Source organism: Mastacembelus armatus, chromosome 21, assembly GCF_900324485.2.
Source record: "Mastacembelus armatus chromosome 21, fMasArm1.2, whole genome shotgun sequence".
Taxonomy (NCBI): Eukaryota; Metazoa; Chordata; class Actinopteri; order Synbranchiformes; family Mastacembelidae; genus Mastacembelus; species Mastacembelus armatus.
The window spans coordinates 16,736,813-16,755,800 of NC_046653.1; the positions used below are offsets into that span (position 1 = coordinate 16,736,813).

General features: G+C 40.2%; 3 protein-coding genes across 3 annotated transcripts in view; all 3 read left to right on the top strand.

Moving 5' to 3' along the window:
* The first annotated feature begins 664 nt into the window (after positions 1–664).
* abhd13 (abhydrolase domain containing 13) lies at positions 665–4,279 on the top strand. The gene is made up of 2 exons (XM_026296318.1): positions 665–853; positions 1,704–4,279. The coding sequence occupies exon 2, from the start codon at positions 1,738–1,740 to the stop codon at positions 2,791–2,793; it is 1,056 nt and encodes a 351-aa protein (XP_026152103.1). The 5' UTR covers positions 665–853; positions 1,704–1,737; the 3' UTR covers positions 2,794–4,279.
* Positions 4,280–6,004: 1,725 nt separating this feature from the next.
* tnfsf13b (TNF superfamily member 13b) lies at positions 6,005–9,277 on the top strand. The gene is made up of 6 exons (XM_026296381.2): positions 6,005–6,565; positions 6,692–6,806; positions 7,371–7,427; positions 7,696–7,820; positions 8,097–8,247; positions 8,513–9,277. The coding sequence occupies exons 1-6, from the start codon at positions 6,332–6,334 to the stop codon at positions 8,623–8,625; spliced, it is 795 nt and encodes a 264-aa protein (XP_026152166.1). The 5' UTR covers positions 6,005–6,331; the 3' UTR covers positions 8,626–9,277.
* Positions 9,278–13,154: 3,877 nt separating this feature from the next.
* myo16 (myosin XVI) overlaps positions 13,155–18,988 on the top strand; it is an 84,650-nt gene continuing 78,816 nt past the window's right edge. The window contains exon 1 of the mRNA XM_026294616.1: positions 13,155–13,284. The gene's annotated coding sequence lies outside the window, so the exon portion shown is untranslated. The remainder of the gene's footprint in view (positions 13,285–18,988) is intronic.

Genomic DNA, 18,988 nt, shown 5'->3' on the forward strand with positions numbered 1-18,988 from the left:
ACATGCACACCACATACACGTGCACTCATACACACACACAGACACACAAACCCAAAATAATTACTCTATTACTTTTCTCCATACAAATTAATTACTTTATTACTTCAATTACTTTATTAATTACTAATTAAAATAATTTTAATAATATAAAATTTAATAACTTTAAATTGCTGCTGTAACAATTGAATTCCCCCTTGGGGATTAATAAAAGTACTTCTTCTTCTTTTTCTGCTGACGTGGGTTTTCTCCGACAGTCCAAGAATATGTATGTCAGGTTGATTAGTATTCTAAATTGCCCATAGGAGTGAGTGTGAGTTGTTTGACATCTGGGATAGGCACCAGCAGATCCCCGTCACCCTAAACAGTAATAAGTGGGTATAGATAATGGATGGATGATCTTCTTTCTAAGAGCTGCACCTGATGGACAAAAAATGAATAGCACATTGAATGTTGGCTGCTTATTTTCAGGTCAGACCACAAATTTTAACAACATAAGAGATCCCATGAGTTATTTTGTGTTACATACATGATACAAATATATCGATTATATTTATGAGACATTATCAATATGAGATATATGGTCGCTGCTGTCGCTTTTAGGGCATTCAAAGACACTGCAACACTAGGGTACGGAACCTTTTGCTTGTGCTGAGTTCAACACGGACCTCTTGAGGGTTACATCGGGAATGCTAACCTTGCTATCGTTGCCGGTGTAGCTTTGCGCTTTTACCACTTAACCGTCATTGTATTCTCGTGAACTGTTGCGCAACTGAATGACAGTGATTGTGCTTTGTGTGCGCGTCAGTGTTGTGTAAGAAACCCATGTAGCTGAGGCCCCAAAGATGAGAGAAGGGTGAGTATGCGGCTGCCTCGCTAACTACTGATACATAGCTAGTCTTAGCAGGCTAATGGGAGCAAAGGATAGCTTAAATACTTAGCACGCTTTTCTCTACGGTAACTCACTGCACGCTGACGTGGGGTTTCATAAGGTGTAGTTCAGTGTTGTGGTCAGAGCTTGGTGTATTGGCGTCGCTGGTTTGACAGACCAGAAATAGATTTATTTGACGTTAGCTAATGCTAGCTAATGCTAACTGCTGGCAGTAGCTGTCACTGTATCTTCATTGCGGGTGGGGTCAGGGCATTTTTCACTTCTGTGTTGTTTATAAATGGATCCTCAGGTTCTTCCCAACAAAGCATCAAATGCCGCCGTTAATTTAACGTGCTCCGCCCTGGTTCATACGGCGGCGCTACTGCTGCTGCACATTTGCTGAGTTACACCTATTTCTCCTCTGCCCACACCAGCTGTAGGTTCATTAGCTGATCTGGCGTTTACAGTTCATCAAGAGCTGGTGCCCAGTAGGTCTTTACTGACTCAACACACCGGATCCAGCTGTAGGTGCAGCAGGGGATTTAGACAAGAAGTGAACCTTTTCAGTGTTGTCTTTATTGTCAAACATTGTCTATATGGTAGAATCAAACCAGAATTCATTACACAAAATACACTATTAGTATTAAGTGACAGTGCAACATATTGTCAGTCAGTTTTTCTCTGATTGATGCCAAAGTACATTGCATTTTTTATATGAAATATTATAGAAGCAGTTAGTTTATTATTCTTTATATGATTACTTATATTTGTAAATGTTTTATATTTAAGTAGGTAGTCTAAGTGTTTTACCTTATAGCCTCTTATGTGTTTGCAGAGTGTGTGTCGTGTGACGCAGCTTGGGTATAGCCATGGAGAAGCCCTGGAGGCTGTGGGGTGCAATTGAGCGTTGCACCCTGACTCTGGCGTCCTGGTCCTGGGGTGCCTGCCGAGTCTCTCTTTTGGCCCTCATCCTCACCTTCCACCTGTATGGAGGATTTTTTCTTCTTGCTCTCATTCTAGCATCTGTGGCAGGCATCCTCTACAAATTTCAGGATGTGCTCCTTTACTTCCCTGATCAGCCCTCCTCTTCACGCCTTTATGTCCCCATGCCAACAGGAATCCCACATGAGAATGTATACATTCGCACCAAGGATGGTGTGAAGCTCAACCTCATCCTACTTCGCTACACAGGAGGGGATAACCCTTCTGGAGTTGCCCCTGGCAATCAAAGCAGCCCCACTTCCTCAGCTCCACCTACTATCCTTTATTTCCATGGTAATGCAGGTAATATTGGTCACAGGTTGCCAAATGCTCTGTTAATGCTGGTCAATCTGAAAGCCAATGTAGTGTTGGTGGACTACCGTGGCTATGGAAAGAGTGAGGGTGAGCCCAGTGAGGATGGGCTGTATCTGGATGCTGAGGCAACACTGGACTATGTCATGACCCGTCCTGATCTGGACAAAACAAAAGTAGTTCTCTTTGGCCGCTCACTAGGAGGTGCTGTGGCTGTGCGCTTAGCTTCTCTTAACCCTCACCGTGTTGCAGCCATTATTGTTGAAAACACCTTCCTCAGCATCCCCCACATGGCAGCGACACTCTTCTCCTTCTTACCCATGCGATTGCTACCCCTGTGGTGCTACAGGAATCAGTTCCTGTCCTATCGGCAGGTGGCGCTGTGCCGCATGCCCTCGCTATTTGTGTCTGGTCTGTCAGATCAGCTCATCCCACCAGTTATGATGAAACAATTGTATGAGCTGTCTCCTGCACGGACTAAACGCCTGGCTATCTTTCCAGAGGGAACCCACAATGACACGTGGCAGTGCCAGGGCTACTTTGCTGCTTTAGAGCAGTTCATGAAAGACCTGCTGAAGAGCCATGCCCACGAGGAGAGTGCTCAGCCCTCAGCTAGTGTCACTATTATTTGAGAAAGGGACTGACTGTTGATTACAGGTGAATGGCTTGATAAAGTGAAGGTGGGAAATCAATTTGAGGGACTTAATAACTTTTTGGGAAGAATGTACATTTTTTATGCTTTTTTCTGAGGTTTAATTTTATTTCACTTTTTCTGTAAATTTGTTCAAATGATTTGAGTAGTTCACGATTATAAAAGAGGGTAAGAGACCTTTTGTGTTGCAACTATGAATGCATGTATTTATGACCTTTCATGAATGAAGCTACATCATACATGCCCACTCTGCAAGGCAAACCACAGAAGAATTTGCTGGAATGAGTCTGACGAAGTGAATTAGAACAATCGCTCATATATTGATCATGTTTGGTAAAAAGAGGATTTACTATTGGAATTAAAATGACATTTCTTCTAATACACAAAATGAGACACTGATAATTTGGAGGCCTCTACTGTGTGTCTGTGTGTATATATTTGTTAATATATTGCACTTTTTTTTCAGATTTATCAGTGTTGCATTATTTAGGCTAATATTGTCTGAGCAACACTTCCAAGGGCATAACAATGTTTTTATCTATTTTTTTCCCTTCTTCTTTCTCTGCCCTCATGGCAAGGAACATTAAAATTAAGAACTTACAGTCACTTGGCATATTATGACAGTGTAGTGATTAATATTAATAGGTGTACCCTTGAAATTTTTGTCGAGCACATAAGCATTGAAACTTGTGCTGTTTAAGAAATATATTCAGTCACAAAAAAGTGTTTGCTGAGATGAAGTGGTCAACAAGGGAAGGTGACTTGTTTGATACTTCTGCCTGTCAAAAATAATTTCTTGAGATCCCACGCCCTGTCATACTATTTCTGTTTCAGTGTGGTGTTTACAAGCTACAAGATCGTCTCTTTTATTGTGCCCTGTTAAAACAGAACTAGCAGACATATAAGTCATGCTAATGTGGCAAGATGTGCTCTTTCTAAGAAGCTCGATTTGCTATTGAGCGATTTTTGGCTCCTGTAATTTGATAAGGAGCATTTTCTTTGTGTGTGATTTGTTATCAAAGGATGGGTTTAGATTTCTTCAAGTCCGTCTTAGTCAGCAACATAATCTGTATCTATATGTACACAGGAAGAGTTGAAGGTGGCTGTAATCCTGACCATGAAGTGATACATTTCCTAATACATTATAAGGAATTAAGAGGTGGGTAAATAAGTCATAAGTTAAACAAAAGCTGATATGAAACTACAGAAATCTGACTAAAATGGGTTGGTATTTTCCAAGCTTGTTTTTTTGTAGAGAATTCCATCATTGTGCAAATCGAGCAAGGAAATATAGTCTGGTAAGTTCCAAAACAGAAATTATGTCTAAAAAGGAAAGTCTTGAAAGACACCCAGTTCTTTATATCCAGCTCAGACAGTAGAAGCCTCAGAGTGACGTAGAATGAGTTTTTACACTGAAAGAAAAGTGTGTGGTTTTTTTTTTTCCCTCTTGTCTCTTACACTCAAGTTGCTGTCAAAAAGGATTACTCATTGGCCAGTGCAGACAGGAAGGGAGTTGCTCTTGGTACTTGAGTATTGCATTAGAATAGTCTTGGAAAAAGTCTGAACCTCTCTAAGAATGAAATATAAAATTAAATTTTTTTAAATTAAACATTGTAATTATTCATTAGTTATTATTATCATCAGCATCATAATTGTTAATTGGAGGGTTCTTGGTTCTCATCGCACCCCATGTTTATGTGGCAAAATGGCTTTACTCACTTGGAGGGCTTTTAATGAGTTAATTAACCTTTCCCGCACGTCTTCCAGGGGGTGGAGCAGAGCCTGATGATTAAAACACTGTTATCTGCTACTGCTTTCCAAATGCAGCATGCTGCACTGCAGTGCTATCAAAGCCATTTAAAAACACTTAACCGATCTCCTTAGCCATACGTGATACTGTTTGTAAACAGTATGCTAAGCAAAAGACCAAATTTGTTTTTGTCAATGTAGACACAACTTGAAAAATGGTTTAAAGGTTTCTGTGAATGTACATTTAGTGTGACCTTCTTCCACCGGGCACTGAATGGTTTCAGACATATTTGTATTGTATCAAATTCATAACATGGGTTAGATGTATTCAGTTTAAAGCTTTTTATCTCATTACATATGGTAGTGCACATTGTGCAGTTTAAACACTACCATGTGTAATTTACACTGATCTTGTTCACATGCTTTGTTATGCACTTCTGCTTTTAGGTTGTGTCTCAGAACATCATATTTTAAGAAAAGATGTAAGAAATTCGTCATCATTCACTTTATTTATTGTTTTAATGCCTGGCCGAAAGTTAAAGCAAATTTGATAAATAGTTTTTTGGGGTTTTTTTGGAGCAGTGGGGTCTCCTAGCCAGATTGTTACTGTCCAGCACCCTATTCATTAAGAGAGATGGAATCACAGTGAATGTCTGTTAATTTTTTATTTTTTTCTTATTTTTTTTTTTAGAAAATCATCTGCCTGTGCACATGCACAGTGGAACATATTTTTATATGTTCATATGATTGTGAATTTAGTGGAATAAATGCTTTTGGGATTGTTGACAATTTTGGCCATTAGTTTCCAAGCTGGTATGTGATTGCGTTGAGACTGAACCTGCACAGTGTTGACATAATTTGTGTACATCTACCATGACTTACAATGACTACACACTGAAAGACATTGATGGGAGATGTGAACATCTATCTTCAGCATGAAGCAGTCATTTCGAGGGGTTTTCCATTTTAGAGTAATGTTTTTTTTCTATTTTAAAACAATGTCAAATTTTTTTGTAAGCACACATTTTCACTTTCTATTTTCAGTACTGTAACATGCAATAAATTGATACATTCAAATTGCCTGTCATTCTTTTGTCATAAACACGCTTTCTTTAAATATAATTAGGCATCACTTCACTTTTTATATTCTGCGAATTACAGTTTTCTTTTGCTGTGTTATGTTGCCATTTAGTTGAAGTAAGTTTTACACTTCCGTTTTTCAGTGCCTGTTTAATCCTCTAGCTGTCAAATTCAAATCTACTGTTGTTCTTAACGTTTCTTTCATAGTCTGGAAATCACACCCTTTATTTCTCTGTCAGACTGTTGATCCTCTCAACTATTAATTCTGTCCTTCCTGTACCCAGTCTGCGATGATTGATAAAATGTGGAGAAGATGAGATGTGCTTTATTATTTTGAATGAACAAGATGGAGAGAAATAGAAGAGAGTTTTCTCTGGGCTGCTGGTCAGGCAGGAAGCTGTAAGTGTGGTTAGCTGAGCGGAACAATAGAAGGGAAGCTGTTTCTGTACTGTATTTGTTCTGCGTAGTCCCTCTGACTAAACTGAAACTGGCGTCTGGAGGACAAAATTGAGAGTCAAGGAAGACAGTGGAACCTATAGACAGGGGTTGAAGTAAAGCTGGTGGCTCTTCAGAACAAATTAATGACAGATGCAAACATCCTTTATTCCTATTTCACGTTTGTCAGAATAGAGGCAGAGTAGTTCAAGTGTCAGACCAGTCATGCTTCCAGTGTAAGATCGGAAAATTCTATGGGCCCCACGATGGCATTTTTGGCAGGTGTGGAGCCTGGGACCAGACAAAGGTCAGGTGAAGGGAGGGTGTCCTGGCCAGTTTTCCTGCTGACGATGGCCGCTGTCACCTCATCCTCGCTTTCAGCGTTATCCCTGTACCAACTGATGGCTCTCAGAGCTGAGGTAGAGGGACTCAAATCAGACATGTGTCGCAGGAGACAAGAAGGGCAAGAGGCTAAGCATGGAGGCCAGGTGAGAAACTAGTCCCCAGGGACATAAAACCAAACTCCCAATTTACACAGGCTTGTGAAGTCATGCGAGACATTGGCATTGTACTATTGTACTACTGTTGTGTTGCACTTCGTTGTGTCTGTACAGACTGAGATTATCAGTAGCAGAAGAAGCAGCCAAGAGCCCCTCCAACAAACTGTGTCTCAACATGCCTTCAACTTGATAAGGAGAAGGAGAATGGTGGCTGCATCGGAGACATTAGGTAACAGACAGTAGGGTATTATACATTATATTATTAGTTTCAAAATTTGTCATGCAAATGTATTTTTTTGCTTGCATAATGACAAATATATATATCACATATGACAAAGTACATTTCAGTTAATTCCTTTTTGCTTTAATTATAATGTATTTATATAGCTCAAAATTATAGATTTACCCAGAGCCCCCAATAACCTTTACACATTATCTACTCTTAATTTGGAAAAAACATGGAAAGTTCTCCCCAAACGATTGGATACTTTAAAAATTATTCTTTAGTTTTATTTAAGATGTCTGATGTGAAATAGTACTGCCATCTATAAGTTTTTATCATTAACATATTGTGTGAAATGTGCTCACCATTTGGTTGTGCAACTTAATTTCTCAGATATTGCAAACATGACACCAGTCGTAATACTACTGCTGAGTGCTCACAATATCAGATAGTTTCAGACAAAAATTTAAATGGGCAGAAGCAAAAGATTAAAAAAAAAGGCATAGAATAAGTAATGTGTTGACTCCTGACTGTTTTTAACATTTCTAAATATCTCATGTCTTGTCGAAGTTTCTCAGCCTTGTCTGCAGTTGTTGGCAAACAACAGCAGAAAAACCTTCAGGAAAGGTAAAGTATAATTGGCCTCATCTGTGGCTTTTTTGTTTCATTTATTATTTATTCCCATTTAACTAATTCACTTATTATTATTATTATTGCTTTTGTTTGGACTTTGCAAGTTAATGTCAAATTATTACAGACATATATTTTACACAAAATTTTATATAGACATGTAAGCATCCATCCCAAGCAGCAGTGCAGTTTGGCTGTTTCGATAGAGATTTAACTTTATAAGCTTTGACATGTTTTCTCCAAAAATAAATTCTTCTTGGATCAGAATTTGCCTCAGAGCCACACACAGGCATCCCCTGGCAGGTCGGACTGAGAAGAGGCTCTGCCCTTGAGGTGGACCAAGACAGCATATTACTGAAAGAGGAGGGCTTCTACTTTGTGTACAGTCAGGTAGGTCTGTCATTTCATAGTTTTTCCACAGGGAGGTGCTACTGCTCTATGTGCCAATCACTAGATTTTACATAGGTACATGAAAAAGGGTGTGCTCAATCTAAATATGCAGATTGTTAAGGGACCTTGAAGAAAGGTCATATAAATAGGAGAATATGCAAATGATACATGTGTAATGAATTAATTTGTAAATGCTAAACTATCTGCCTGTTTGTGTATGTTAAAATGCCAGCACCATGTCTTCTAGATGTAACCTAGCATTTGTCATGTGCAAAGGTCTACTACACGGACAGCACCTTTGCAATGGGTCATGTGCTGATCCGGAGGAAAAGGAATGTGGTGGGAGACGAGCCTCAGTATGTGATCCTGTTCCGCTGCATCCAGAGCATGAACCCTGTCTACCCTTTCAACACCTGCTACACAGGGGGTAAGCCTGTGTTTTTGTTTATGCTCAGCTATGGCAACTCCTTTATGGAAACTCAATCTGCGAATTTAACTCTTTAGTCTCTCAAAAGAGTATGGGTGTGTGTGTGTGTGTGTGTGTGTGTGTGTGTATGTGTGTGTGTATGCATATGAAATGGCTGCATATAGTGTTCTGTATGTGCCAGGAGTTAAATACAAGTGACAGATGCTTGTGAAAGAAAAAAAAAAAAGCCAGTTCACGGTTTGACATGTACATTTAAATCTGTCAGGTATTGTGAAGCTGGAGGTCGGGGACCAGTTGGAGCTTCTGATCCCTCGTTCCAGAGCCAACGTGTCCCTCTATGGAGAAGCCACTTTCCTGGGTGCTGTCAAACTTGCTTAAAGTGTGGCACCTCACTTTGGACACCAGGGATGCTGTTGTCATGGAAAAGAGGTGCCAATAAGCAGAGGAAGAAAAAAAAAAAAAAAAAGCACAGTTGTGTTAATGTTGCCTGACTTTGGCTGTTTGTGAGATGAATACAGAGAGCAGTCATTGCTGTACTGGCTGAATGAATGTGTGACTTCTAGCTATTTGAACCCGAGCAGACATGAAATAATGAAGCATAGTTTTACTCTTCACCTGCACCTTACAGCTACAGCTTTACAGTGTATATTTCAACCACACGTCAAAATATTGAAATAACTGCCAGAATCAAGGAACTTTTCTTTGAATAATCACAAATACACAATAGACTCTGATATATTACAGCATTCTTAGTGGTATGAAATCATTATTTTACTTTTAAATGTACTGATCAACCATCTATCATACTCAGCAGCAGCATTAATATACCACTGAAATAGTTCACATATGCTTAATTTTTTTCTGGACATCTTAACATGTATGCATCCACCCCAAGCAGGAATGCACATGAACAACAGCGTGGTTATCACCAAAAAAGCCACAATTTGATTTTAATTTACCTGTACATGTCTAAATGTTATGGAAATTCAATTGCAATAAAGTGACAGTTCTTGCACAAGAGATGACATCATCTGGCATATGGGAGTGGAGGTTGTCGTTCCAGTGGTGGCCACAAGAAGGAAAAAACATCCCGGCAGGTTTGGTGCCAGTATCTGTAATGAAAGAACCTAAAAGAAGAGAGACAGGCAGGAGAGAGAATGATCAAAAGAGTCTTGTTTTTAACTTGAGGCAGCACAAAGTAGCTGCTCTATGAATCTGTAATGCTTTAGGGCCTTGGAGGAAGCAATGAAATGTTCTCAATGGATAATTCTTAAGCTCGTGTTAAGTCAGGATGTGTTGATACAGTTTTCACGAACAGCTTCATCGTTTCTTTGTATACATTCGTAATAACGTTATACAGCAGAACTGGGAGATAATTCAGTTCTTTTATTGATTTGCAGCCTATACTACAAACATATCAACTGCTATTAATGTTGAACCTGCAAACTACAAGTAATATTCAAATAAAAAAAAGAAATATTAGTGAAAAATGCCTCATAATTCAGACACGGACTCCTCTTTTAAGGTGATATAATTTTATAATTTTAGAAAGACATTATTTTATCAGTATTTTAACTTATTTTGCATTACACACACACACACACACACACACACACACACACACACACAGACATACACACACAGGCCTTCTGTCCGTTAGGGCAAAGAGTTAAACAAAGCCTAGTGGGTGGTCACTTCTTCACCAGGCATTTTGCCCTCAGAGTCATGGCTCCATTTTACAAGAAGAGAGACCAAAAGAGGGGGAGGGAGGAAGAAAGTCTGAACTAGAAGTCTGAGAAAGAAAGATTTCAAATGGACTTAATGGATAGCAGTGGCCATTAGTGAAAGAGCCAGAGGAAGAGAAGAGAGAGGCTGTGAAGCTAAAACACATAGGGAGAGCAGGACAAGCCCAGACTATGACAGTCATGAAAGTCAAGAGAAGCTCTTTGATGATCTGGTAAACAGAACAGGCGGCTGTACAAACACCAATCGACAAAAAGAAGAAGGAGGAAGAGGATATAAGAGAAGAGGGGAGCAGAGCACAGACCTCTCCTATAAATGTGTCAAGCACGATGCTCCCCCTCCCTGTAGGCCAGAAATGTCTTTGTGTGGTGCCATAGTGACGGCTGGCGTGTTGGCGGAAGCTGATGTCATTGTGGGCTCAGCTCTCAAAGGAGAAACCAGCATCTGACCATAGAATCAGGAAATGAGACCCACTGTGTACACATGCTGGCACTGTATAGTTCACACACTCACGCACATGTTGCAAGTGCAAAACCATATTATCAAATGCTCAAAAAGCTGACAGATGTTTATGACATATACACTGGTAGTCTTTATAATATTTTTGTGACAGAAATTATAGACTGAAACTCCATTTGCCTTAGAATAATTCAACCTTTGTCAATATTTAAGTGTAAGTGTTAAAGAACAGTGGGCAAAACACAAACAACACTGCAAATATCATTTCAATTTTTGTTTTGTTTGTTAAAATAGCTGTTGTATAGCTACAGTACTTAAGGCACAGTCTGCACTGCAAAGGAAAATAGTAAGACATTACGTATAGATTATATGTTACTGATTAATTATATAAATGTGGATATTGCTGTAATACTGTTTTCATACAAATGTACTGTTGTACATATGCATTGCTGTTCTAACTAAGTGGCAGAAGTTGGTGTGGTCAGCCATTGCTTTTATTTGTTTTAACCAGGGATGCATTACTTTTATAGACTTTTTCTGCTAACTTGCGAACAAGTTGCATGTGCTCAGCTGCAACATGTGTTGCTTTGGGGTTACAGCTGACTCAGTCTGCAGATATATTATCAATCAAATTATAGTTTCAAATTTTTTATACCTCCTGGTCCTGGTCCTAGAGTCCGTCTTGTTCTCATTTTTCAGTTTGCATATGACCCCATCTGTCATTTCACACCCCACCCACTCCTCCTCCTTTTTATGAGCTTTGGGACAGGTCTGACTGATGACAGGGGCTAAAGGTGATCCCTGAATCCTGATTATAAAACCCTGTTTGCTCTGTTTCTGCAGCAAACCACCACAGACACATCCACACATGCACTGCAGCTTTTGCAGAGAGGGACATGCACATAGACTTAAATAAATAATAACATAAAAATACACACACCTTCACCTTCATCCCTGTCCCCTAAATATTTGTGAAAAGTACAACATCCACATCATCTCAGTGTACTTCAGGATACTACATGGTTATTGCATGTATATACTTCTCTAGTGGTTGGGGATTACTTTTATCTGCTGCAGTCAGCCTAAATTAATCAGGCTGATCCAGAGTCCTCCAGCTAAACTGGCAGCAGAACTGCGTGGATTTCTCATTTAAGTGTGGATTTGGTGTATCAACAAACTGGACTGTACCATCCTTTACTCTAGATTCTAAACCTCATGTTGTGTGGTCACCACGCTGTAGCTTTTTAATCGATTCAGTTTGAGCAGACACTAATTGTTTTTGATCTGAAAAACGTGACTGACACAGAGTGAGAGCTTTGTTTTTGAAAGCGTTACACATGATAGGGCTTTAGTTTTTCTACCCTGACTACATAAGATCTGCAGGAATATAAGCTGATCTATAATTCATATGGTTCTCCCTCTGACTGGAATCAAACCATGATGAAATGCCAAGCGTGCCATATGCATGTGTGCAAGAAAAGTAAGAGCAGATTTAAAAGTTGTGTCTATTCAAGCTCATCTTGGTAAATCTTGCTTTTTTTTTTCAAGGACATCAGCCTCACACTCACTGTCTATTCTGCTTTATGGCTTCAGATACACAAACAGAACAGCAGTATTACACTAGGTCTGTTTCCGTGTCATGCTATAATGCCCCTGAACCCACATGCACTCATATTTAGGGGCTGCTGGATAGAATATACAGTTTGAATAAATTGTATGTTCTATCATATTTTTCTCTTGCTTTACCTTGATTGCTCCACCAGTTCATCAATAGAAATACTGAAAAGTGGCTTGAGAAAGTATTCTGACTCAATTTGCAAATGGGTAATAGACCTACCTCCATTTTTGCCCATCGATCTACACTAAATAACCAGAGCGTACAGTGTGAATTGTGGGATATTACATACATGGATGTTTGCCTAAGCTATTTCCAGTCAACTCCAGTCGAGCTCTAGACATATCTCAAAGATATTTGAAGCAAACAAGATGCAGCTGACCACATTTTGCCACAGGAAAGGCTATAAACTTTTACTGTGACCATTAGATTTTGGTTAATACTTGTGCCAATCTATCAAGCATAGAGACATTTCACAGCATAATTGAAAACATTGATCTGCTGGTGGCTGGATGAAAAGTCAAAGCAAATGAAAAAGCAATATAACTTTGGTCAAATATGAACCATATATAGATATGAACTATATACTGTATATTATTACCCATCTCCCTCTGTGTGTATATCTGATACACACATCTGCTGTTGCTTTTTTGTCGCCTGTTTTCACTCACACATGGTTTCCCTTTCAGTCCATTGTTTGAGTATACTGGTACTCCTCCCCCTAACACTAGTGCATAGTGCACACAAACACACAATACATATGTGACAGAGTATATGTATGAAGTCAGTCAGTGTCAGTCAGTCCCTCCAGCTGCTGTGCTCGTGATAAGCAGTTGTAATTAGAGATTTAAACTCCCAGTTCACTCTCTGTCTATTTCTTTCTGACACAAACACGCACTCTCAGTCACTGATAAACTCCTAAATCTCTCCCTCGCTCTCACTCCTTTCCCTCTCACTGACTCATGCTCTCTCTCCCTTTCAACTACACCCCCTTCATTCAGCTAAACCGACACACTCCCCCCTCTCTCTCTTTTTCTTACTCTCTCCGATGGGATGTTAGTGGATGATTTTAGCCTATGGCTGTAGATGTTGAGGGAGCAGGGTGTTGATTTCTCACTAGTGCTCTCTGTTAGTGTTTCAGATCTTTGCAGTTGAGGCCAGATTGGTTTTCTCTGGTTGGAAAGGAAGCATCAAGACCTACGGGGAAATGTTACAGTGAGGTATTGTGAAACTTGTGTCATGTTTGCCTGTGTCTTTTCTCTGTTGTTTACTGCAACTCACTTTCTCTTTGCGTGCTGGTCACATAAGGTCTGATGGCATGCTGCTCGTCCACTGCAGATGTTCTCCCACTGTGTTTGACTGCTTTATCCTTTGTATGAATTTGTTTCCATAACTATACAAACATCTCCCAGGGTCACATTTCTAGGTCTGTCTGTATTCATTCAGATTTGCACATTTCCCAAATATTCCCTTTTCATGGCATTGTCTCTGTTCACTGGCTGAAGACTGGCCTTTGTTTGTTGTAGTTTTTTTTTTTCCCCTTCTTGCTTGCTGTTGTTTGCCCTGAGATGTTGCATGTGTGCCGGCTGGCAGCTCAGAAAAAGGGAGACAGGATTGTTGGCTTGTTCATTGCACACACAAACACACAGACCTGCAAAAAGCCTTGGGATAGTGGACGTCAGCTGGGAATCATCCCAGCTTCAGAGGATCTTGGGTGACTTTCACACAAACACTGTGCGGTGGTGTGATGTGTATTGTGTGGCTGTGTGCCTGTGTTTAGGGAAAATGAGACAAAGGAGAGACAAAAAGCAAATAAAAGGTAGAAACAGAATGAGTAAAGAAGAGATTTAGAGGTACAAAACAGAAGGACAGTGGTCGGTTGACAGAAAAGAGCAGTGAAGAGACAAAGGAGGACACAGATTTTACATTCAGGAAAGTGTTTTCTGCTTGACGTGACAAAATGTAGCTGAGTAACAGACAACAGACACATAACTTTGGCTGTCTCACGCCACAAAAGTCCACTTTTGTTCCACAGGAGCTCACAGATGGGGTCATTCAGGCAGCTGAAAATCTACACACACGTTCATGAGCGCACGTGTGTGTGTGTGTGTGTGTGTGTGTGTTGTCAGTGTTAGAAACCCTTGGGACAATATGATACCCATTTGTGACTGTTAAACACTGTGTAAAAAATCACTGACTGTAAACTGATGTTCCAGCAGGACCAGCCTGATTTCAACAAGGTGTGTGTGTGTGTGTGTGAGGGTGTGTGTGTGTGTGTGTGTGCATTACATCCATCTGTCCTTTCACTCAGCCAGATTGTGGGCCTCTCTGGCTGCATTGCATGGAAGTGTCACTCAATTTAAACAGAATCACTTATCTCCACCACAATGCCATTTTCCAGCAGCTGTATTTCTGTCTCCTTCTTCTTTTATGCTTCTTTTTTTTTTTTTTTTGGTTATGCCTGTGCGTGCAGTGCTGGTCTCTGGGTGTAGCCAGCAAGAAGCTGATGTCTTCAATCTGTATTCGGTCGGTCTGTGTCAGGATTCAGCCTGGTCCCCTGTGCTGTGGGGCACTGTTGAGCCAGATGGTCTCAAGAGTAAGTCACCACTCTCCCTAATAATTATGGGCTGATTTATGAGCTACAGAAGATGACAATGAAGAGCATGATGAGGCGGAGAATGGGATGGTTGCGCAAAGACTGCTCCTTGCAAGAAAGCTTTTTTGATGGATCTGCTGCTGTCAGAGCTCCAGAGGTGTTTAAGGGATATACAGCACCCACCCACTGTTTTACTCATGTAAAGCAGCCCACCGGCTGTGTTCCAACTCTAAAGCCCTGTGACTTTGGGAAGATTTACATTACACCTTTTATGCATAATTAAAGAGGAGAATACTTCGAAAAAGTCTGCTCCTGCCGCATAAAATTCAGAGAGGTAGAATTGTACAATACAACTGCCACCTGCTTGGCTGAGTATTCTGAGTTTCTTACACCTTTAACTGTGGTCGTCCTATCAGTCGAAAGCCTTTGTCCACATTTTTTTTTTATGTCAAACCCTTGGCCTGTCCATCAGCTGGACTATTTTTAGATGGGACTGGCCTGTTACCATGCTTCCTGGAATTCCTTTCCAGCTACTATGACAGACAGCCCTCCAATAACCCCTTCAGAAAAAAAGCACATACACACAGACAATGAGTAGATAGATGTATTTCATGTGCCCGACATCTGAGGGAAGACAGCTGACTAGGCAGACAGAAGTGGGGGTGGGTCAGGATTAGTGGGGTTACTAGGGAAGCCATAGATTTATCTCACCCTTGAATTTTTTTCAATTCATTAATTGTTCAGTCTTCAATGCCAAAAATGAATCGCCAAAGACTTCCTGAGCCCAAGTAGATATCCAAAAAAAAAATTCTTTCCAACCAAAAGGATTCCAAGAGTTTTTTGAGAGTTACTGTGGGATAATTGTGTGTTTTGCTGGAAATCCGACCTTATTAAGATGGAGTCAAATTGCAGAAGTAAAATAAACAGGAGATGTGATGTATAACCTTTCTTATCGGCATCTTTATCTTTCCTATATTTTTCAGCAGTCTGCATGAACTGACAAATAAGCTGAATGTGAAGATGAAATCCCAGACTACTCGTGCAAGTGATGCCCATGGGACCAGACAGTTGGCTGACTCAAACAGCAGCTAAAGCTAATGACAGGTGGTGAGAAGCTACTGGCAGCAGCAGAGACAACATGTTATTTGGGACTGGAACACTTCCAGCCGACTAAGACTAAATCCAAACCTTCAGTCTGAGATTTACCCTTATCTGACAAAACAATGCCATCAAAGCAAAGCTGTCTGCATAGATTCAGTCCTAAACAGGTGGACACAAAGATGACCAAGCCCTATATGGTAATCTTTGTTGAAGACAGGGAAGCCATTCACAAAATGATCTCATCTTTCTATAGAAGACTTCCTTGTACTAATGCAGGCATGCTGCTGCTGGTATGCGACTGGCGGCCTTGCCGACTTTGTTTCCCTTCCTGTGCTATCATTGGACACTGTGTCAGTAAGGGGCATCGATGTCTGGGTCAGAGTCTGGGCTTGCCAGGACTTGCTCTGCTACATTTATGTGTGTGTCTGTGTGTGAAGATGTTTGCCTCTCACCTGTTTGTGCCCTGAACTGAAGTGGGCGAAATGTCTTTTATGTGTGCACAGTGGGATGTGTGTAGTCTACTTGTAGAGAGAAAAAAGCAGCACTTACACCAGCACTTACATTTTATGAAGGTAATTTTATGAGGACAGGAGTGGGAGCTGGAATGACTAGGATGTAGAGGTCCATTTTGGCAAAAATAGATAACGGTAGAAGAAAAATATATATGAAATATATATGAAATATATATATATATATATATTAAAAAAAATAATTATGAACCTCTATTTTTTATTTATTTTTTTTTTACTTACTGATGGAGTAGCTCATAAAGAAGCTGGTTCTCTGCTGTTTCTGGAATGTGTATAAGGACAGGTGCTTAAAAGGCAGTCACGTCACTGTTCCCATTACTTGCAAGCCTCTCACACACACAAAGACATAAACACACATGCACATGCTCAAACAGCCCTCCCTACCCCCTCCACAGATAAAAACTTATCCACCTACCAGGTTCTCTTGCCTGCAGCTACACAGCGTATATTACAGTGCTGAATATGAGCCCAGATGCAGAGCCATACTAATCATTTGAGCATTCCTGGTCCTTATAAAAAAAACCCATCTTTGATCTACCCAAGCAGCCATGGGGTAGTTTACTTCAAGATGAAAGATAACGCCTGGCTGTGATGTTTTTATGCATGATTTCAAACATGTCATCTCTCACATTCAACCTAAATCAAATTAGGTCAGTACTTAATGGGGCATGATGTCCCCCTCTGACAAGGCTCTGATACACCCCCATTTACTAACATGCTAATTTCCTACAGATCCTTGTCAAAGAGAAAGATGATGTACTGTACGGATGAAAGTGTGAGTCAAGAAAACGAGTGTGTGATGTGAATAGTTGATAGCATAACTGGACTGATGGTTGAGCACAGCGAAGGAAAGAGGGAAATCCAAGTGAAGAAGAAGTAGAGAAAATGGTGATAAAGGACGTCTGTCAGGCTAGTCATATTTTCTGCTCATTTCAAGTAAGTGCAGATAAGAGTTCTGAAGAGAGGGATAAAGTCCAGGCTACATATCAGGCCATACTGTGAAGGGAATTGCTTTGGCTTTGGATTACAAGCTCCCTCACTGGGCATATGTGTGTATCCCATGTATGTGTGCATCTGTGAGACCTGAACCTCTAGTCTGGTCATTTTGAGCTGCCTCTTCACCTCAATTTCAAGATTTAAGACTCACTCACCCCTGACCTTCCTCTGAGGTCTTACTTTGTCTCCATATTCCACCTCCATTTATCTGATGTTTTCAAGCAGAGCTTATACCATGATAAAAGGGGTTTAGCTCAGCTGGAGCCACAGCTACACATACCACCCTGTAGCTTAACAGGAGGCGATAAATAGATAAATGTAATAAAGTGTTGTTAAGTCAAAGTAAAAGTCTGGGTTATCACCAGTTTGACTCTTTACCAAGGCAGTGACATGGATTAAGGAACATTACACTGCTGTATGTTGAATATTAGCTTTCACATAAATCAGATAACACAGTTATCTGTGTTATAGATTCACAATTAAGAAAGATGAAGTCTACACAAGGTGAGATATTTTACCCTTTGTGAACAAACACATTCACTTTCTGTTCATTGCAATAACCTGTTTAAAATTATCATATACCAAACAATCAATCAGTGCTAGTCCTTTATGCTAATAGATAAAGGACTGTTGACAATGCAGTACATGTTTTGCATCCCTGAGCTATATCGGTGCAGTTTTCTAAGCAGTCTGGACAGGATGTAGCAGATGATAGAGTTCACATTTCAACCATAAGAGACTTGAGACTCATGTTGGAATTTGCAGAAAATAACTTGTAAACAACTCTGGTGGATAGTTTTAAAGAGGTGAAAAATAAAAACCTGAACTTTCTTGGTGGTTGGATGAGGCAATCATTAATTATGTGAGAAGCAACCAAGAGATTAGGAATGTTGAGTAATGGACTGATGCGGACAGATGGACAGATTTTCTTGGAGGAAAGCACAGAAAGCTAATTAAAAACCAAATGATGTGTGAAGCAATGCAACAGAAAGGAGCTCCCCCTTTTTTTTATCTGCAGATACCCTCCCCTCTCTCTGTCATCCTTTAGAACTTCTTTATTTACCATGCTTGGTTATTTTTAAATAGTTTTCTGTACATCTGCCTCTTTGTCCTTTGTCACACTCCAGACTATAATCCACCAGGGTGGAGCTTTATATGTGTGCACCCATCACATGTTGTTTCTCTGGTTGATACTGTGTATCTGTCTTACAAGCAGAAGTTTAGGTTTTTAGCCTTATGTATGAGATGTACAGTAGGAAGGAGATTTAAGCGTGTTGGCCAAATGGTTGAAGTAAGCCTGGAGAGGGTCTTGCTCCGAGAAATGTGAATTAAGAGAGAAGGTGGTTTGTAAGTGATATAAAGGAGGCGGCTTCTGACAGGTTGATGGTGTGTGTTTGATTTGTCTTTCAGTTTTCCTCCCCTGTTTCCACAGTCAACACAGAGATTATTAGCAGAGGAGCAAAGTAGTAATGATGTCGATGGTCATTAAGTATTCATCACCTCACTACACTGCCTGGCCTATGTGTGTTTGAGTATATTACAGAGTTACAGACAAACACATCTGTGCATGAGCATTCAGCTCAGTTATATGTTGGGCTTTTTTGTATGTCTGTGTGCCAGTAAGACAGCTGGCTCACGTATAAATAGGAGATTTCGAGGCACACCTATTCAGGCTCTGTTGTGTCTCCCTTGTCTGACAGT

What these genes read in the sequence shown, in the direction of transcription:
- abhd13 (XM_026296318.1), top strand. Translation starts at nt 1,738, where the DNA reads ATGGAGAAGCCCTGGAGGCTGTGGGGTGCAATTGAGCGTTGCACCCTG.
- tnfsf13b (XM_026296381.2), top strand. Translation starts at nt 6,332, where the DNA reads ATGGGCCCCACGATGGCATTTTTGGCAGGTGTGGAGCCTGGGACCAGA. An exon ending in AGGCTAAGCATGGAGGCCAG is followed by an intron (nt 6,566 to 6,691) that starts GTGAGAAACTAG and finishes GTGTCTGTACAG; the next exon opens with ACTGAGATTATCAGTAGCAG. An exon ending in TCTACTTTGTGTACAGTCAG is followed by an intron (nt 7,821 to 8,096) that starts GTAGGTCTGTCA and finishes TCATGTGCAAAG; the next exon opens with GTCTACTACACGGACAGCAC.